The 17,686-nt window shown below is 36.7% G+C and overlaps 1 protein-coding gene across 1 annotated transcript in view; it reads right to left on the bottom strand.

Moving 5' to 3' along the window:
* The window catches only part of SRPK2 (SRSF protein kinase 2), a 99,605-nt gene that overhangs the window by 13,648 nt on the left and 68,271 nt on the right, over positions 1-17,686 (bottom strand). Inside the window, exons 7-12 of the mRNA XM_009883540.1 lie at positions 16,581-16,746; positions 14,471-14,496; positions 12,758-13,004; positions 11,314-11,802; positions 6,300-6,400; positions 6,092-6,199 (exon numbers count right to left, since the gene is read on the bottom strand). Coding sequence (XP_009881842.1) covers positions 6,092-6,199; positions 6,300-6,400; positions 11,314-11,802; positions 12,758-13,004; positions 14,471-14,496; positions 16,581-16,746 — 1,137 coding nt within the window. The remainder of the gene's footprint in view (positions 1-6,091; positions 6,200-6,299; positions 6,401-11,313; positions 11,803-12,757; positions 13,005-14,470; positions 14,497-16,580; positions 16,747-17,686) is intronic.

Genomic DNA, 17,686 nt, shown 5'->3' on the forward strand with positions numbered 1-17,686 from the left:
TGGTTGGTGCTTGCTCAGAAAGGCCAGATATACAAAACACAGACATGCATGGGATGCTTGAAAAGGAAACAGGTTTCTATTATTTGCTGTACTCCGATCTTGGAATCACGCACATGCTGGGCGGTTGCTTTGGAAAATCAGTTTCTTTGGAAAATAATTTTCTTTTGAGTGTTTCAGGTTGTCCACCCACCACCTTCAAAAAGGGTGTACAGTGATTAATAACAGCATTCTGTACAGTATCTGCCTACTGAAAAATATGTGCATAGTGACTTGAAATTCTTCTCTTCTCTAACCAGATTTTTGATTTTCCATTTTTCCTCAAAATACTGCTTCTGTGCAGACTGAGGCTTGTCATCACACCTTCAGTATGTGCCACTCACACATACTAGCATGATGATACTCATGATCCCATGGAGACACGATCATTTTTCCCTGCTTACAACACAGGAAGAGTAGTTAAGGACAGTTACCTCCTCACCCCACATTAGAGGACATTATGCAAAGAAGTAAACTGGGGGCTGAACTACAAGCACTTACATGCAGGTTTAATTTTAACAGCATAAATTACTATATTCTGGTCATTCTTCATTCTGTCCCACCAAGTTCTTGCACGTGAATAAAAATGCTCTTAAGAAAAACACCCCTGTAAACTTGCTTGCCTTGTAATAGCATCTCCCTCACTTTGAAAGCTGTTTGCCTGTCCCCTTTCCCTCTCACCCCAGCAGTATTTTCTTTCATCATTTGTATTCTCTTTGGATAGATAAAACAGCAAGTACAATTCTCTCCTTCTCTGACTTCCTGCCAATCTACAGCTATGATCTATTCACTAGTTCTTATTATAAAAACATATTTCAGGAATCACAACTCATCACAAAAGCCACCTCAGATAAGTGTTAAAAATGTAGTCTTGTTAATGTCCTAGCTTGTGACATAGTCATCTCCTCCCCGCAGCTCAAACAAGACTGTACATAATGAACAACAGAAGTCAGATGATGAGACTCATCATTTCAGGTGCTTTTCCTGTCTCCAATTTAAAGAGCATAAACAAGGAAAAGCAGTGGAATCATGGTGCTTGCAGTCATTTCCAGGAGCAATACAAAGGGATGCCCTCTGCCAGTACTAACTCCCTTATCTTGCCAGGATTTTTTGGCAGCAGCAGCGGAGTACTGTGTTCCATGGTTTTGCAGATTTAGGAAATGCTAAATCATGCAGTGCCTGTTCAGTTTCTGCTCCACAGAAAGCAACCCTCTCAATACTGCAAATGTAGAAATTCAGCCTGATAAAATTAAATGATCAAGGGTGGTTTCAATCCTCTCAAAGGCACTGCTGGCTCCAAATCTGTTCCTTTTTTTCAGTGAAAATGAGAGATGCACCTCCCTGTTGGCATAATTAAAATAGGGTTTAGTACAGAAAGGGAACACAGAATTTTCTAGAATTTAATAGACGTGGAGAGAGATTCCCAGTGTCTAGCTTTCCAGGAGAGCAGCTGAGTATCCCACTTAAATAGGCCACATTGTTAAAAGAAAGAGAAAGGGCACTGTGTGGTTTCCTTAGTAAAACTTAAAAATGTCCAGCAGACGATAGCAACAATCACTCAGACTCAGGTCACCAAAGTCTGGGGAAAAAAATTAAGTTACACTGTGCTGCATTCTTTGCTGAGCAAAGAACAAGCAAACAACTCTGTCATAGTCTGGAAAATCGCACTGGCATCTAACTTCTTTCATTAGCTTCACAGCACATTGCGTGTGCACTGATTATAAGCCTCCAAAGATACACAACATCCTCTTTTTTCTTCTGCCTTTTTTTTTTATTATTATTTTTTCTTTAAGACTCAGATTCAGACGACTGAGCAGAGGACTGGTACTGTCTTAAGGATACTCCCTCTCATCCTTTACATCTCATTCAAAGAGGTACTTTTCCTGTTTGGTGCAAAAGAACTGGGCTATGCCAAATCATCAAAAATTAGAAGATTCAGCTCACAGGCTGCTAGCTTACAACGCTACTTATTCACCGACATAACACCAAAAGAAACAGAACTGTAAGGTTATTAGCACTGAGTTATTTCTCCCTCTTTTGCACTGTTTCTCTTCCATTATATGCTATTTAGGTAGAGTCCTTACATGAACACAGGTGCTTTGCATGCTCAGGGCACCATTATCAGAGGCTTTCGTTTAAAAACATCATTGTCATCTCCATCCTCATTACTTTAGACTTAAGTAAAATTGATGAACGAATGGTATGATGAAAAAAGACAGTCTGCTGCTGTGGTACAACAGAACCTCTGTGTTTGACTTAACACTTTATGCCATACACACAAGCCAATACAAGAAACTGTAGCTCTGCTACTCTCATAGTCAATGCTGTCCTCAGTGAGCAAGACTATTTCATAAGCAAGCAAAAGGCAGTGAAAAACCTTAGGCTCAACTAGAGATCCATGAAGTACAAGATCAAGTTAAGACCTTGGGTGAAGATCAAGTTAAGACCTTGGGTGAAGATCAAGTTAAGACCTTGGGTGAATCCTGGTCCCACGCATTCCAAGTAGTCCTTCATAAAGTCTACTAGCCAGGACACATGAAAAGATTGAGGTGTTTTATGTACACACCTGGAGGTCAACCTCCGACATGGGAATTCTACGGACCCTAAACTAATTCAAAGAAAGGCCTGGGTTTATTCTCGTTTTTTTTTAAACAGAGACATTATCTAGAATATCTGACACAGTAGTGGATATATAACAGATGGAAAATCTTTTCTATTTTGTAAGCTAAGCAGTCTTCATGTGTGCTGTTTACTACTAAGCAGAGTGTTTTGGACTGCTTGTGAGCAAGCCCATTCCGGAGAGTTTGGCAGCCATGTTGTGAAACGTAAACAATGCTCACTGAGGTGGAGAACCTGACCACGACTTTGAAGCAGCAGGTCTTCTGTTAGCAAGAGCCACACAGACGGAGGAGTAAAGAGCACACCTGGATCAGTCTCTGTGAGAATACCGGTCAGAAATCTCCAATCTGAAGGTCGTGGGTACACACAGACCTACAAGATGTATTTGCACACAATTCCATCTAAATGAGGTAAAAAAATTGTGAACCCTCTTTCAGTGCTGGTTCAGCGAACTAGCTCAGTGACTCACTTGTAAGCAAGGGTTTTAAAAGCATAACATCTCATCTTCGCTTTGATACTACCTTATTATACCTTGCATTAGCATTAATTCACACCATTCATATCAGACACACACTTTTGCAATATGTGCATTATCATTCAATTGAGACAAGAAAGCTCATCCAAACTCAAAATCATGATCAGAATGAAGGACAGAATCTGTAATTATGTAATGCAGTTCCCACTGCAAAGCCACATGGCACCTTTCCTACCTGTTCACAAATGAGTATTTCTGACAGGTGGATATGATCAGAGCAATTACTTACCTAACCTGAACAAAACCTCAAACTTAGGTCACTTACTAATATGTAACTACCCCTTAACTGACAACCTTTTTTTTAAAAAAAAAAAAAAATTAAAAAAGCAGGGAATGACAAATACCATATACAATCAATACAGAATCAGCTGGTAGGACACCACTTCATGTGTGCTTGGTACTGTCACTTTGGGGAAAGTACGGAAGGATGGAAACTCGCCAAGAAAAAAGTCATAGCAATACTGCTGGACCACTCATTTCGCATAGTACTGCTTCCAAAAATGTCCTTAATGACTTTGGACTTATACACACCAACCAACATGACAAAGAAGTCTCCTTGCTCTCCTTTGAGAGTCTTGGACAACATGGCCAATGGGGTATTTGAACTGTATTTTGGCTGAAAATAAACACCACCTCCAGCTCTTGCTCCAGCAGACAATCCTTTTGAAAACACACATAACAGTAAACGTTATGGAATAAAGTGAATTAAATATGAAACAAGAGCAAGGTAACCTAGAAGAGCATTTTCTGAACCACATCCAGGTACAACAAGGAATCCAAACTTGAAAAAGCAAGTGGGACTACAATGGCATTAAAACACTTTGGTACTTCACAGTTCTTGGCTGCTTTTGGGACTGGAGAGAATCAAATCATAATTTCTAAAGACAGCCTAAAAATAGTTAATTGGGAGTTTGCAGCTCCACATCAGGAATGCTTCCCTGGCCGCCAATCTCTGTTACAAGTCCCCTGCAGAAAGAGTTGTTAAGGTCTTCAAGTCAATCCCTACCTCAGAGCTGTTTTCCATCTGATACAGGATCAGGACTCACAGTGCTGTGACCCATTTTCTCAACCATACAGGAATAAAAGCGGATCCTGAGGGGTTTTGAAATGATGAACTTTTGGGGGGGGAGCTTGAGAGACGTATCTCTGTCTTTTTACATGACTATACAACGACAACAACTGAATTCAATGACCATGTGTCAGTGCTGAAAGACTGTAAAATTTCTATGGCATTTTTTAAAGGGCAAAACCCCAAAGTCTGTGGCAGAAGACAGAATTCCAGTGTTTCTGCCTCAAATGCTCTACTATCTTTAACACTTACATAACAAAAAAGCAGAAGTATAGTTTTCTCATTAAAATACTGAGATTTCACAAACAATTGTGTAATCTGAATTAAGATACCCCTAGTGGCAAAGACACTTTAGGCTTTCTTTTCTTCTTGAGTTTGAGAAAGGACTAGCATGAAGAAAGCAGTAGTCTTTATATAACATGGACAAGAATTAAAGTGTGAGGGGCTGGATGACCCCAAATATTGTAAGAACATTATATTCCCTAGGTGTGCTATAACTTTCTTTAAACACAACAAGTGTCAGCCTTTTTTATGTGGCTTTAGCTACAAGACTACATAAAATTAGCAGAGGGTAGGTACAATCTTAAAGGAAGACAAATGCAGGATATTCAACATCATAAAAAGGTAGAAAGTTCAACTGAGGTTTACAAAATAACAGGTAAAAAGAATGAACAGTATCTATAGTAATTTTTTAATTAGTTAAGAGAAGAACCACTTAAAGAACTAAGGATCAAAACTATGGAATATTTCCTATGCTTTGTTTTCAATGTAATAAAAAAATTCTACATTTTGCCCCCAAATGGAAGAGTAAATTTGGAAATGGATGTTCTTTTCTGTGTACTAAAGCAAAAGCTAGTATTAAACTCCAGAGAAAACATACTTGCAATTTTACTTATGGGTTAGTTGTTTCCAACAAATGGCTTGCTGAGCTTATAATATCTGTAGGATTTTATGTTCCTTTCAATCCTCCTCCTCTCCCTCTGAGCTCTGCAATTCTTCTCATCACCCACGCCTGCAAACTGTGTCTAGTATTTGAGCCTTCTCCTCCTCCTCACACACTTACTCTTTTCAGACATGTGCTTGTAAAATATAAAGATCTGAATAAGTTTTCAATTTTAAAATAGACAAAGTTATTCCTAAACGTATTTCCAAAACTATCTTTAATGAGAAGACGCATGTAGCTTATTTGTCCTCAAAGAGATATTACAGTGTTTCAGAAAGTTGAATGATTATGTTTTTCGTAATCAAAATTCTTTACAGATTTTTAAAAATCAGCTTTACTGTGTTAAAACTAATTCCACAGAATGTTACCACATATTTTACTGATAAACTAAATTTGTTCTCTTCAAAGTTTAGAATCTAAAGCTGTGGTTTGCGAGCCTAATCTTATGAATGTTTGCACTGCACTTGGCCAGAATTTGAAGTGTTTCACTGTTTTGCTACTTTAATCAAGAAAAAGGAATGGAAACACAGCAAACAGTTGCATAGATTCTAAGATGGGAAGGAAACATGCAGTTGTACTACTTCAGTTAGACTTTGGCATTGAAAATACACATGTATTTCCCTCCAAACTTGCATATTTTTGATTGCAAGCTTAAAAATGCATCAAATTAAAATCAGAAATGTTCTCCAAAATACTTCCTCTTGATTAAGAATGCTTGAGAAATTGAAATAAAGGGGAAAAATAATCAGTAGCTATCTGATATGACATATTTTTTGATGGCGTATATGTGTCAAAAATGTCAGAATCATCCTCATCAGGTTTCCTCACTAAATAAACAACTTGTTTTAGGAGATTTATGCTTGCAAAATACACATTGTATTGTTCTTACCATACATGCTGTACTCCAGATATCAGCAGGTGTACTGTACCCTGCTCCTATTAAAACCTCTATGGATCTATATTGTCTTGTCTGGATGTCTTCCGTGAAGTGTTTATGCTAAAATAGAAAGAACCACATCAAATGAAAAAATAAACAATAAAAAAGCCTGTTCTAAATAATGAAGGCTAAATAGCTAAAATGATGTAGCTATACTTACCACCCAACAGGCATTCCCCAGGTCAGCAATTTTAACTCTAATTTTATCTGCATTTCTTGGGTCCAGTGGATTCACCAGTAAGTCAGCAGCACGAGTTTTTGCTAATGCAAGGAAAATGCAGAATAGTTAGTATTTTGAACATACTATTCATTACGTCTAAGCACGTTTGCCTTGACACTTTATCCAGTTTTGTATACATTGAAGACATCAAAATAATTTGCTGAATGTTACAAGAAATTAAAGCAATATAAATAGGATTTCTTACTCTACATTTCAAGTGCAAAATTTTTGCATGCTTTGTCTGCCAAATGACTATTATTAGCATATCCAGAGGAGCTTCTAAGCAAAAACACTGCATATGTTTCCAAAAATAGATTCAGACAGAAAACGTTAAATTTCAAACTCCAGGAACTCCACATGAAAGATATGTTCTTGGAATGGTTTGGTTGAGAAAATAAATTCTGCACTTCCACTCTTGGCTATTATATATAAAATTTGGCTGTTGTGTTTTGTTTTGTTTTTTGTTTTTTTTTTTTTAAATAAATCTGCCCCTCCCAAGGGGAAAAAGACTCACTAAAACCTGGCTATCACCCATTTCACAGATAATTCCGTGTTGAATCAAAGTTCTCTGAACATCCTATTTGCCTTGAGTATGATCCAGACTAAAAAGGCGGAACTTTAATCTAATTAATCCTGCAATCTTCAGCGGGTCTTGGAACACTGATGACCCTAATATATGACAGTAGAGGATTGTTGCTTTTGTTTGTTTTGACAAACCACCTGCTAGCTCCTAAACTGCACTGGAAAGAAAGCAGATTGACTTGAACAAGGAAGATAGAACCAGGTATCACAAATCACACAGCAGCAAACAATTCATCTCAGTTTCCTTGTCCCACAGCTATGAAAGACTAAATTGGAAACTGGTGGTAAGATAAGAAAGAGGTACTGAATCCAAAAGGCACCTGGGACTTCAATGGGGATATAATGTTCTCTTAAATGGCAGAAGAATTGGAAGAGGAAAATACACCAGACACGGGACAAGGAAAAAAAACACAGATTGTCTAACGATGAGTGAGGAGTGACTGAAATCAGATGAGGATCTTCAACTGCTGGGACAGCAAGTCTGAATGGGCCATCAGGGCACTGAAATACCGGCCAACCAGAAAAGAAAGTGACAGGATCCACCAGGGAAGAGAAGGAAAGAAAAGACATGACTAAATGGCAGAATGTAGAAGGGGCAGTGACCTCAACAAAACAGTCCTCTCAAAAAGCTGGAACAAAGTCCAAGACTCAAGTTTAGAAAAAGCACTAATATAGGGCATAAAAGTAAAATAAACTGAGAGAATAAGGTTTCAATCCAGCACTTAAAAACAGCAACTAGTAAGCTTAATATTAATGTCTTCCCTTATGAGCATGCTGCAAAGTACAGTCTAAATTTTGTTAAAACATAAGCACAAGCATTATTGAAGAAATAACAGGACCTTGCTCTATTCAGTTGCACTGGCAAAAAAAACCCCATAGTGCTAGATAAATCCTTCCCATACATCTTGAAGGTGAATGACAGCAGTAAATAAAGTGGAATGAAGGGTGGGGAAAAGGCCTCATCGGTAAGACATATGAATATGACACCAGAAAACAGCTTTCTTCAATCTTCTTCTAACAAAGGGACATGACAAGGTAATAGGCAAGTGCCTACACTTTTAATGTTTTCTCAAGAACTCATGAAGTTTATGTCCTGTATTTTCTGAGAGACGAATATAAGACCTTGGATTCTGAATTTGAAAAACATGGATCATTCACAACTGAAAGTGAAGTCAAAAGGAATGTACTTTTTAGCAAGTACTCTCAAAAAAGCACCCAAAGGAGCTCAACCTGAGCACAAAATCAGTGAGCATTTCCGATTTTCACTTCTGCGTGTCCTAGTTCTGTAAAACTGGGAATTATCACCTCCTCTTCTCACAGCCTCAGCATGAATGTATACTTAGGAAACATTCAAACACTGAAATGGAGAGAAGAGTCATGAGGAAATTAATAGATCTATCTTAAGGGCATTTGGTCACACAGTGAAAACTTGAAAAAGATAAAAACTTAATAGCTGTTCATCCACTGAACACAAATGGGTCTGTGCACTGAATGAGGCAAGCATCCTGAAAAAGTATGATGAGACCATGATATGTAATAATGTATAGCAATGCCTAGACAGAGAGGAACAAATAAAGTTTACTTCTATATCAGAAAAATGCACTAAAGTTACCGTGAAAAAGTAGCACCATTTAAAAATACTGAGTAGCCTGCAACTCTTGTATCTTTCTTCTTTCTGAACACCTTAATCTGTTTTATTACTGTTTAACCTAACATTATTACTGATGACATTAATAAGTTCAGCTTTTCCTCTTTCTGAGGAAGAAGTGCGCTATGGCTGAATTTGCCATCTTTCTTCTTTTTTTTGCATAAAAGATCTGTAAGTTGCTCCTGATGAGATAACACCAAGGAGGAATAAAGTAGGTTTGTTTCTCCGGCTATTGGAGATAAAGTGCTCCCATGATGACAAAACCAGCTTTACTCTCTGGAGGCATGAGGATTTTATGCATCACTCCAGGAAAACAGCAGTAGAGGCTTTCTGCCTATATATTGCCAGCAGCACAAAGGAAGAGGCTACCAGACATTTAGGATCCTCCTGTACATTGTTTAAGGGAGTACAGAGTGTAAAAAGATGGACTGGAAGACCTATTAGCCTGGATCTTGACACTTTCCAGAAATAAAGCTCTACTCAGTTGTATTTTACTTCACATTTCTTGCCTACCTGCAGATTATCTTACCTGTCAGACTGTAATAAACTGTGTGAAGTGCTCTTCTAGAGTCTTAAAGGAAGAAATACACTCAACCGCATTTTTCAATACATCTCTATTTAAATTCAGTGACTTCATCTGAGAAAATGTTGATGCAGCATTGGTGATCTTCTCCCAAGCTATTTCATTTTCTTCTATCCGTTTACAGATTTATTCTCTCAGTATTTTATTTATTAAAGTTGAAACCCACATATTTATCATTTAGCCACTGGCACTATAAATAAAACCTATGCATAATACCTTGGAGTTATTTAATTCAATGGTAAAGATCCAGCTCTTTGCAATGACACCTAGATTTCACCTTCCATGTCTTCAATAAACAGGATTTACAGGCAAAAGTTTTGGATCTGAGTAGCTCTGATGGCCAGAATTTAAATGTCCAAAACCACATCGAAAAGCCATGAGTTGAGAGTTGGCAACATGCCTTACAGAGACAAAGAATTCATCTTGTTAAGTTTTAACAAAAGGTTAAGAGAGGAACTGTTTGAAACTGAAAAGAACCATTAATGAATGAAAACACAGCAAATTACAAAATTTTTAAATATGACTGAGAAAAGATGTAACACGAAGTAATACCTAGAAGCTGCAGCCAGACAAATACAAACTTGCTACAATTCTTCTGGAACAATTCCGAGTACTGACCAGTGGAACACACTTCAATCACACTAGAATTTTTTTTATCATTTCATTTGTCCATATCAAGAGCAGGCATCTTTTTGGAAAATGGGTTTTAAACGAAACATAAAGGCTACTGTGCTTAACAGAGGATGTATTACTGGCTTGTTATAAAAGGAAGTCAGGTTACATGAGATCATGATCGCCTTCTGCCCTTTAACTATGGGAATAATGCTTACTCGCAACTATAAACTTCCTTTTCTCTTTCCTGTATAGACTGACCTGTCAGTGCAAGTATTTCATCTACAATAACTTAACTAATACCCTTAAAAATAGCTCTACAGCATATTCTTTTTTTTTTAAAATCACAGTTGTTCTGCTTTCCTCCTAAAATTTAGGATGGCAGATTTTGTTTGAATTTAGCAAGAATGCTTTTGTGTTGTGTTCCAAGCTGCATCCAGGTAACTCCCAGGTTTGAATGCAAGAAAAATAATCCAATTTACTTAAAGTAACCTTAGCTAAGCTATTGCCTTTAATGAGACTACTACAATTTTTTCTTAACCTTACCAGTGCCTATTTCACTTATTTGTCTCTTTTTTAAAATGCAATACACACCCATACTGGCAGACAAAGTCTTCCATCAACAACTCAAACTTCCCCCCTCCTCTTCTATTTCTAAAAGCCATGCAAAACTAATACATTTGCTTTTCCTTGAAACCTGGCCCTAGGAGGTCAAAATTCACCAAAATGCTTTGGGACCAAACTAACTTAAATGCCTCCTCTTCATTTCTAGATATCTGCTCTGCCTTTTATGCCGAAAGTCTTCTAAGATCAAATATAAAATTTAAAATAATCATAATTGAGATTTTGCATTCACACAATGTACAATTCAATGAGCAAAATGTTCAGTGTAGATGAAACCAAGAAGATGAAATCAGCCAGCAATGAAAAAAGGGTTCCCAATAGTAGGCTGCAGCTGTAACCCAACCCTAGCTATGGTTAATCTCACCCGGTATGCCACCTCCCTCCCCAAGTCTGGGGAGTGCCTAGGAAAGAGAGCATCTGGAAGCAGTTGGCACAGATTTCTCTGACTGCAGAGGTGGGCACACAGGCACCATGTTTGCAGCGGGCAATCTTCAGACTCAAGCACGAAGTAAGCCAGGACATTAGTAGGTTTGGCACCAACCCAGAAACTAAAAACATTTAGAACACCTAACCTGTAGGTAGAGAAAAGTAAACATCACAGAGAAGTGCTAGACATAGTGTTTAATCAAAGTCAGGGAAATGGTGTGATAAGAGTTCTTGTCTGTTATTGAAACATTCTTTTGTGTTACTGAAAGAAATGTGTGACAGCCTACCCACAAGGCTTGGTACTGAATTTTCACCAAAATGCCCCAAACAAATAAAACGTAAAATCTGTATACATGTGCCACTGAACACAGATAATACATATACGTAGGGTTTAACCCCACTGCTCATTCTTCCTAAGACATCACCTACAGCTCCAAGAGACTTCAAGCATGGTATATGCCACTAAGAGGAATACTTACTTTTTGGCAAATCCCCAGTGCTTGAAGCTGAAACTGTTCTGCTCCTGTCGTGAGATGGGCTGCTCTCCTCTCTTTCAGTTACAGTTGATCCTTCAGAAACAGCAGAACCACAAGCTACAGACTCTAGAGCCCCAGAGAACACTGAAGCTGAAAATTCAGAGAACTGTGACTCAGGAATTTTATGACGTCCATTTGGCAAATCACCATTAAACTGTTCATAGGAGCTGCTATATGAGTAATCACTTTTTGCATTTGGCTCATCAAGATTATACTCCTCTGGATTTGGACATTCTTCCTCATCCTCATCTTCATCTTCAATCTGTTGTTCCAATAGGAATGGGCCGTTCACAATATGGCCATTTGTTTTGGGGGATTCTATCCACTTAGGGTCTGTAGGGTCAGTGTTGACAAGTTCCTGCTCAACATCATCATCTTTTTCAGTGTTTTCTTTCTCTGTGTCTTCTTTTTCATCCTGATCGTCTGCTTCACCTGAAAAATTTCAATGAGCAACACCTTAGATCATACATGAATATACCGTTTGAAATTAGGCAGTCATAATTTTTACCTCTTCAGTAACTACTTGACTTCTCACATATCACACAAGGAAACACTGAGTATCACTGAAATATGCAAAGACTTTAAAAATCTAAATTAAAGGTGAAAGAAAGAAATAGTAAGGCTGTTGGAAAAAATAAACAATGGCAAGTGGTTCAGAAGGGAACAACTCAGAAGAGAAGAATGTCATGAAGGGAAGATAGATGAGGTCTGGAAGGCAAGCTTTACAAATCTATAACTCAATCTGCATCAAACATCACAGAAGTAGGAAAATTCACACTAAGAGCAGAACAAAACTAAACCAACCCAAAAGACAGACAGTCTCATTTTTATCAGAATTAGAGAGTTAACAAGAAAACCAGGGAAGCCAGAACAGAGTTGGATGATAACAATTATGCTCCAAACCACCAGGACTAAATAAGAATTTTAACAAGACATCTTTAAAATTCTGGTGAAGAAGCTGCAATTAACATTACCCGAATAGATCATTACAACAAACACTGGAACAAGAAAAGGGGAAAGTAAGGATGACTATAACTACGGTGATGTTACAGAATACAAATTCATCTTATTCTTCCTCTATCTCACCAAGATACCTGGTGTCATGCCACTTAATGTGGTATGACAACTGACTGTTCTATTGAACTTTCTATGTGCGCTTTTCGTGGGATTTGATAGCTAGATTGCTATGGAAGTTTTTATTCACTTCTACAGTAGATCTGACTTTTCCTTTTTAGACTTTGTAGTTATGATTTTACCTACAGGAGAAAATGGAACTTAATGACCTAGGAAAGTCTGGAGATTTTGTTCATTGTATCAGATGCAATACTGCAATTCCTTTCCCCACTGAAACAGTAAATTCAGGGTCTATAAAAGCAGGAATACTAACCATCATCATTTCCAGGTTCTTCATCTACTACCTCTTCTATATCAGCTGTTTTTAGTTTCACCTCTGGGTGGTACTCATCTTCTTGTTCATTTGATGGTACAGCTGAAGTTACATTTTCTTCTATTTTTTTCCTTTCGGCTTCTCGCTCTAGTTCTTCTATTTCCTGCAGGCGTTTTTCTAACAGCTCAGCTTGTCTCTTCTGTTTTTTCTTCAGTTTTTTCTTTTTGTTTTTGGATATTTTTCCAACCTAAAATATTAAAACAAACAAAAAACAAAACAAAACCCCTAAACAATTATTCTCAACACAACTCACACTAAATTCACTTGCAGTATGATTACTTTTTGTTTGAAAATACTGGATGGCAATCAATATAATAAATATGTTGCTTTTTGCATCTTACTCCAAATCAAGAATGATGTAGGACTATACAAAAAAAAAAAGGCTATTAAAATTTTACGTAGTTATACATCTTTTTACATGGTTGTTTATTAGATACAAGAGCAAAATACATCTAAGACGCCATAGTAAAATTCCTATGATCCTATAAACTCTACTAGCACAATAATCTTAAACGTCAATTTAGATCAACAGATGATACTGCATGTGGAAGATATTCTGCTATCATATCTAGTTATTTACATATACATTTTATACATTATTTCTCTCTCTGTACAATGCAGATAATGACCAGCAAAAGTATGCTGAAAAAAATGATAGGAAAAAGCCAGACATTGAAAATGCTAAGGAATTTTAAATAAATCCTGTGTTGTTCAACAACTTCCCTGTGAAAGAAAAGCATTTTTATTATTCATTTCTGGCCCAAAACATATGAATCACACACAACAGATAGCCATTACGAAAAGTTTCACATTTTATATAACATAAGAATTGAAAAACTCAGGTACAATAACAAGGAAAAGAAAAATTAACACATCTGAGCTAGGATTGAAACAGTTTCTTATATTTAAACTGAATTCTGACATCTACTTTTACTATTTGATAATTTAGATCTATCCAGTTTTCATTCATTGTTTAGATATCACAGTAACAAATCATCATGTAATTCAAAAATAAAGTACAAGGAACAAAGGGAAACATTTTCTCAAAGGTTTATCTCTAAATCCTGTTATCTTCAAAAGAAGCTATGGGACAGTCAAAACCAGACAGTTAATTTGACAATCCTATTAATTTTCACCCATGTTGTATGCCAAATGAAATGATGTATGTTCTGTACATATAGACATAGGAAGCAGGTTTGACCTTAGATATTTCTAAACAGCTGTATTATCAATGGTTATTTGCTATACGTATATGGCAAAAAGATTTTTCAAACCTCATAAAAAAACTCTCCTTTAAGGCTTTGATGATTAAGACCTTAAAGTCCTTAAGCTATCTGCAATGCATGATATTTAGTGCATGCACCCATTTTTGTCAGGACTTGAACGGAATGGATTATTCCTCAAGAGATGAAAATGGTAATGCCTAACTTTCTTTGACATAGCTATGGAATTCTGAGTTTCCATCAGAGAAATACTGTGCTTAAAACCGGTAAGGCCAAAGACATTAAAATTAAAGTGTTCTTTGAAAGATAAAAGCTTTATTCAAAGGAAGCTTTTAAAAAGTGTAGAGACTACCAACAGCCTAATAGCTATTAATACCTACAGAAACATAGAAAATAAGATAGTTAATCTGAATTATATAACAATACTTACAGGCTTTTGTTGTGGAGCTGTACTCACTAAAAAGAAAAAAAAAGGTTTTAAAGGTACATTTTTACAAAAACAATTCTATAAAAGCAGAAAGTAGTATAAACTATGTAAAAATATTCTTAACTAAGTAAAAGCAGTGATTTTTATTTTTTTTTTTAGTCAGATTTTTTACTCTTTACAAGTACCTGCTGCCTGAAATCATTTGATATCTCCATTAGAGCATCTGGAATTGGAAGGAGCTAGCACCAATTTCTGTTCACTCTGTTGTGGTTGGTGGAGAGTTAATGAGAGTCAGAAAGGAAAGTCTGAATCAGTAAAGACTGGACAGAAAACATTAAATGACTGCAGAGTCGTCACAGATGAAATGTATGTAGACAGCTGACTGAGCAGGTATAGACAGATTTTACATAGTTCAGGGAATATCAACAAAGAAGACTAAGTGTTGCACTCAATAGAAAAGTCAAATATTCCTGTTTCCTTCGTTCTGAAACAAGATAGTCTGATTGCTACGACTGAAGGCATGAATAAGTTCCTATGGCAAAAAGCACACCACTGCAGAAAAGCATCTCCAGCATGGACCTCTTCCTAAGCATCTCTCAGAAGGGTACCATCACTGACTAGGTCTGATGAGATCACAATACTAACTGTGAAAATGCACAGAACAGCAATACAAGCCACACACACACACCCTAAATACCCAAAACCAAGAAAAACAACCAAATATGGGAGACAGAGGCAAAGTGGAAGTGAGAAAGAGGAACTGAATGGGGGAGGAGAATCTCTCACAAACTTCTTCAGACAGACAGGCATATGGCAATTAACAAGTGCAAAATAAAAAACGGAGACAGTTGAGACTTCAGAGTTCTTTTATAGGTTCAGCTCCTGCTGCTAAGTTCAGGGAAAAAACTGCTTGTACGCCCCCGAGAGGGCAAGGTTTTCAAAAAGACTGACTTAAGGTTCTTAAACTTGAGTACCATCGCTGCTCTAAAAAGGGCAATTATGCAGAACCTATTCTTGAAATTCTGTAAAGAAAACACATCTTCAGGTCCTGCGTGGAAAGCCAAAGATTTAATTACAATTTGCTAAGAACAAAGTGTATTCCTTAAAATAATATTTATTTTAATGTCAGGAAGCAACATAAAGTCTGCATGAACAAAATCAAGTTACTTCCCACACAAATAACATACAGCCTCTAGCTACGTGATTACACATTATGTAAAATTCAACACAATATAGTCACGATTTATAAGATTTTGCATCTTAATATATATAATAATGTGAAATATTTATGGATTTTGACCACAGCATTTGTTCCTGATATAGCAGGTATTTTATTATACCTCAGAGATTTTAATCTGTAATATATTTTCTGACAATATTACAAAGGTATTTAAATGTTATTATTTCTCCACTGCCTGTGGCTGGTGTGTTGGACTGGCAAATAAATAGCAACCATGGTACTAAAGATCACTACTATAAAAGCCACACTTCCTCCTTGTTTGTCTTTACTGACTGCTGTGAACTTCTTTACCTTGGTTTCTCCTAGCTAAACATAATGAACAGCTCCTATCTAAACTCTTGGCAAGTTTAACACAAAACATTTCACATAGAGCGTTAGGGAAAAGGGTTTATCAGGAATTCAGTTAGGTACAATAAATGCCATTTTCAAGGGTGAAAAACTAGGGACTCTAAGACTTTTCATTGCAGTCTGAGAATAAGTTATAACCGATGAGAACACAGATAATTTCACAAGGACACTGATGAACTTGTAATGGAAATAAACACATAATTTACGTAACATTATTAATTATTGTCAATATTAGAGATGCAAGGCTCCAGTGTGGCTAGAACCCAGCCTTTAAAGCTTGTGGGATGAAGACAGTAAGTTTATACCAATAAATCTTCTTCTCTATCTGGGGACCCTGAAAACTTGAATGTGCAAAACTAAGAAGAAAGCATTTCCCTGATAGACTCCAGAGCACGAATAAGAATTAACTAGACATGCATTTTTCACACGCGTTTATTCAAATGTTAATTTTCATTAAATAATACACTATTAGCATTAATATACTTATGGAACTTTACTACATATCATTTAAATACAGTATCATACCTGCTGAGCCAGAGGGAGGAGGAGCACCAGCTTTCTGCCACTCGGTAGCTTCAGCAGCCATTCTACGAACATAGGCATCATCCACGCACATCAAAATGTTTTCTGGCTTTATATCCGTATGAATGATCTTGCACTTGCTGTGTAGATAATCTAGACCTTGAAGTACCTAATTACAAAAGGATTTTTTAAAAAAATTATTTTAATCACTCAGACCATACTAAATGTACTTATTAGTAGTACAAAGATGTTCAACCTGTTGCCTGCAGTCCATATGTGGTCTGACAGGATAATTTATTTAGCTCATAAACCCAGTTATTGAGACTTTCAAGAGTATCACGCTGGCTGGATGAATTGTCTTGATGACAGCAACCTGTTCTCAGACTTCCATTTCCCAAGTGCTCTTTAGTTGATCTGCACACGTGTAAAAAAACCTGATACATCTTCCTTTGAAAAAGGAGTTTGGCTGCTCAATCAGAAAGGCTGATCCTCAGTGGTTCATTGTTTAAAAGACATTTAAAAAAATTATTCAGAAAAACCACTGCAAGTACTGCACACTGTAACTGAAGTCTGGTTTGTGAACAACTATCTTACAATTGATTATAATAAAAACCAAAAAGGGAAATGTGTTGTTGGGATGCAATGCTAACTACAGTTTTGTTAGAATTCCAATAGTAATTCAGTTTTTAACATGACCGAGATGTCGCATAAGGACTTGTCTACCTGTATTTGTCACATGTGTTTTTCCACTAGTCTTTCATACTCTCTGCAGGCTAAATTCTGCTAGCTCCTATCAAACCTGCATATCCAAAGTCTTAAAAACTCATTCTGGGACAAAATTTAAAACATGATTTTTACACAATGAAAAAATTTCTTGAATTCTGACTTGAACAGGAAAACAACAGTTTGTGTGACTTCAAAATATCTAGGGTAATACCTAGGTATGATAAATGGTGGAAGTCAATTATTAAGTAGAGAATAATGTAACAGCGTAAAACAAGCTATCGCTACGATAACATACATAAATGTTGTAGAAAAATATCAGAAAGAAAAAACCCAGAAACCTAGCTGACTCCACTTGGGAGACTTCTTTAGAAATTTAGAGAATG

The sequence above is a fragment of the Charadrius vociferus genome, unplaced genomic scaffold, assembly GCF_000708025.1.
Source record: "Charadrius vociferus isolate BGI_N301 unplaced genomic scaffold, ASM70802v2 scaffold704, whole genome shotgun sequence".
Lineage (NCBI taxonomy): Eukaryota > Metazoa > Chordata > Aves > Charadriiformes > Charadriidae > Charadrius > Charadrius vociferus.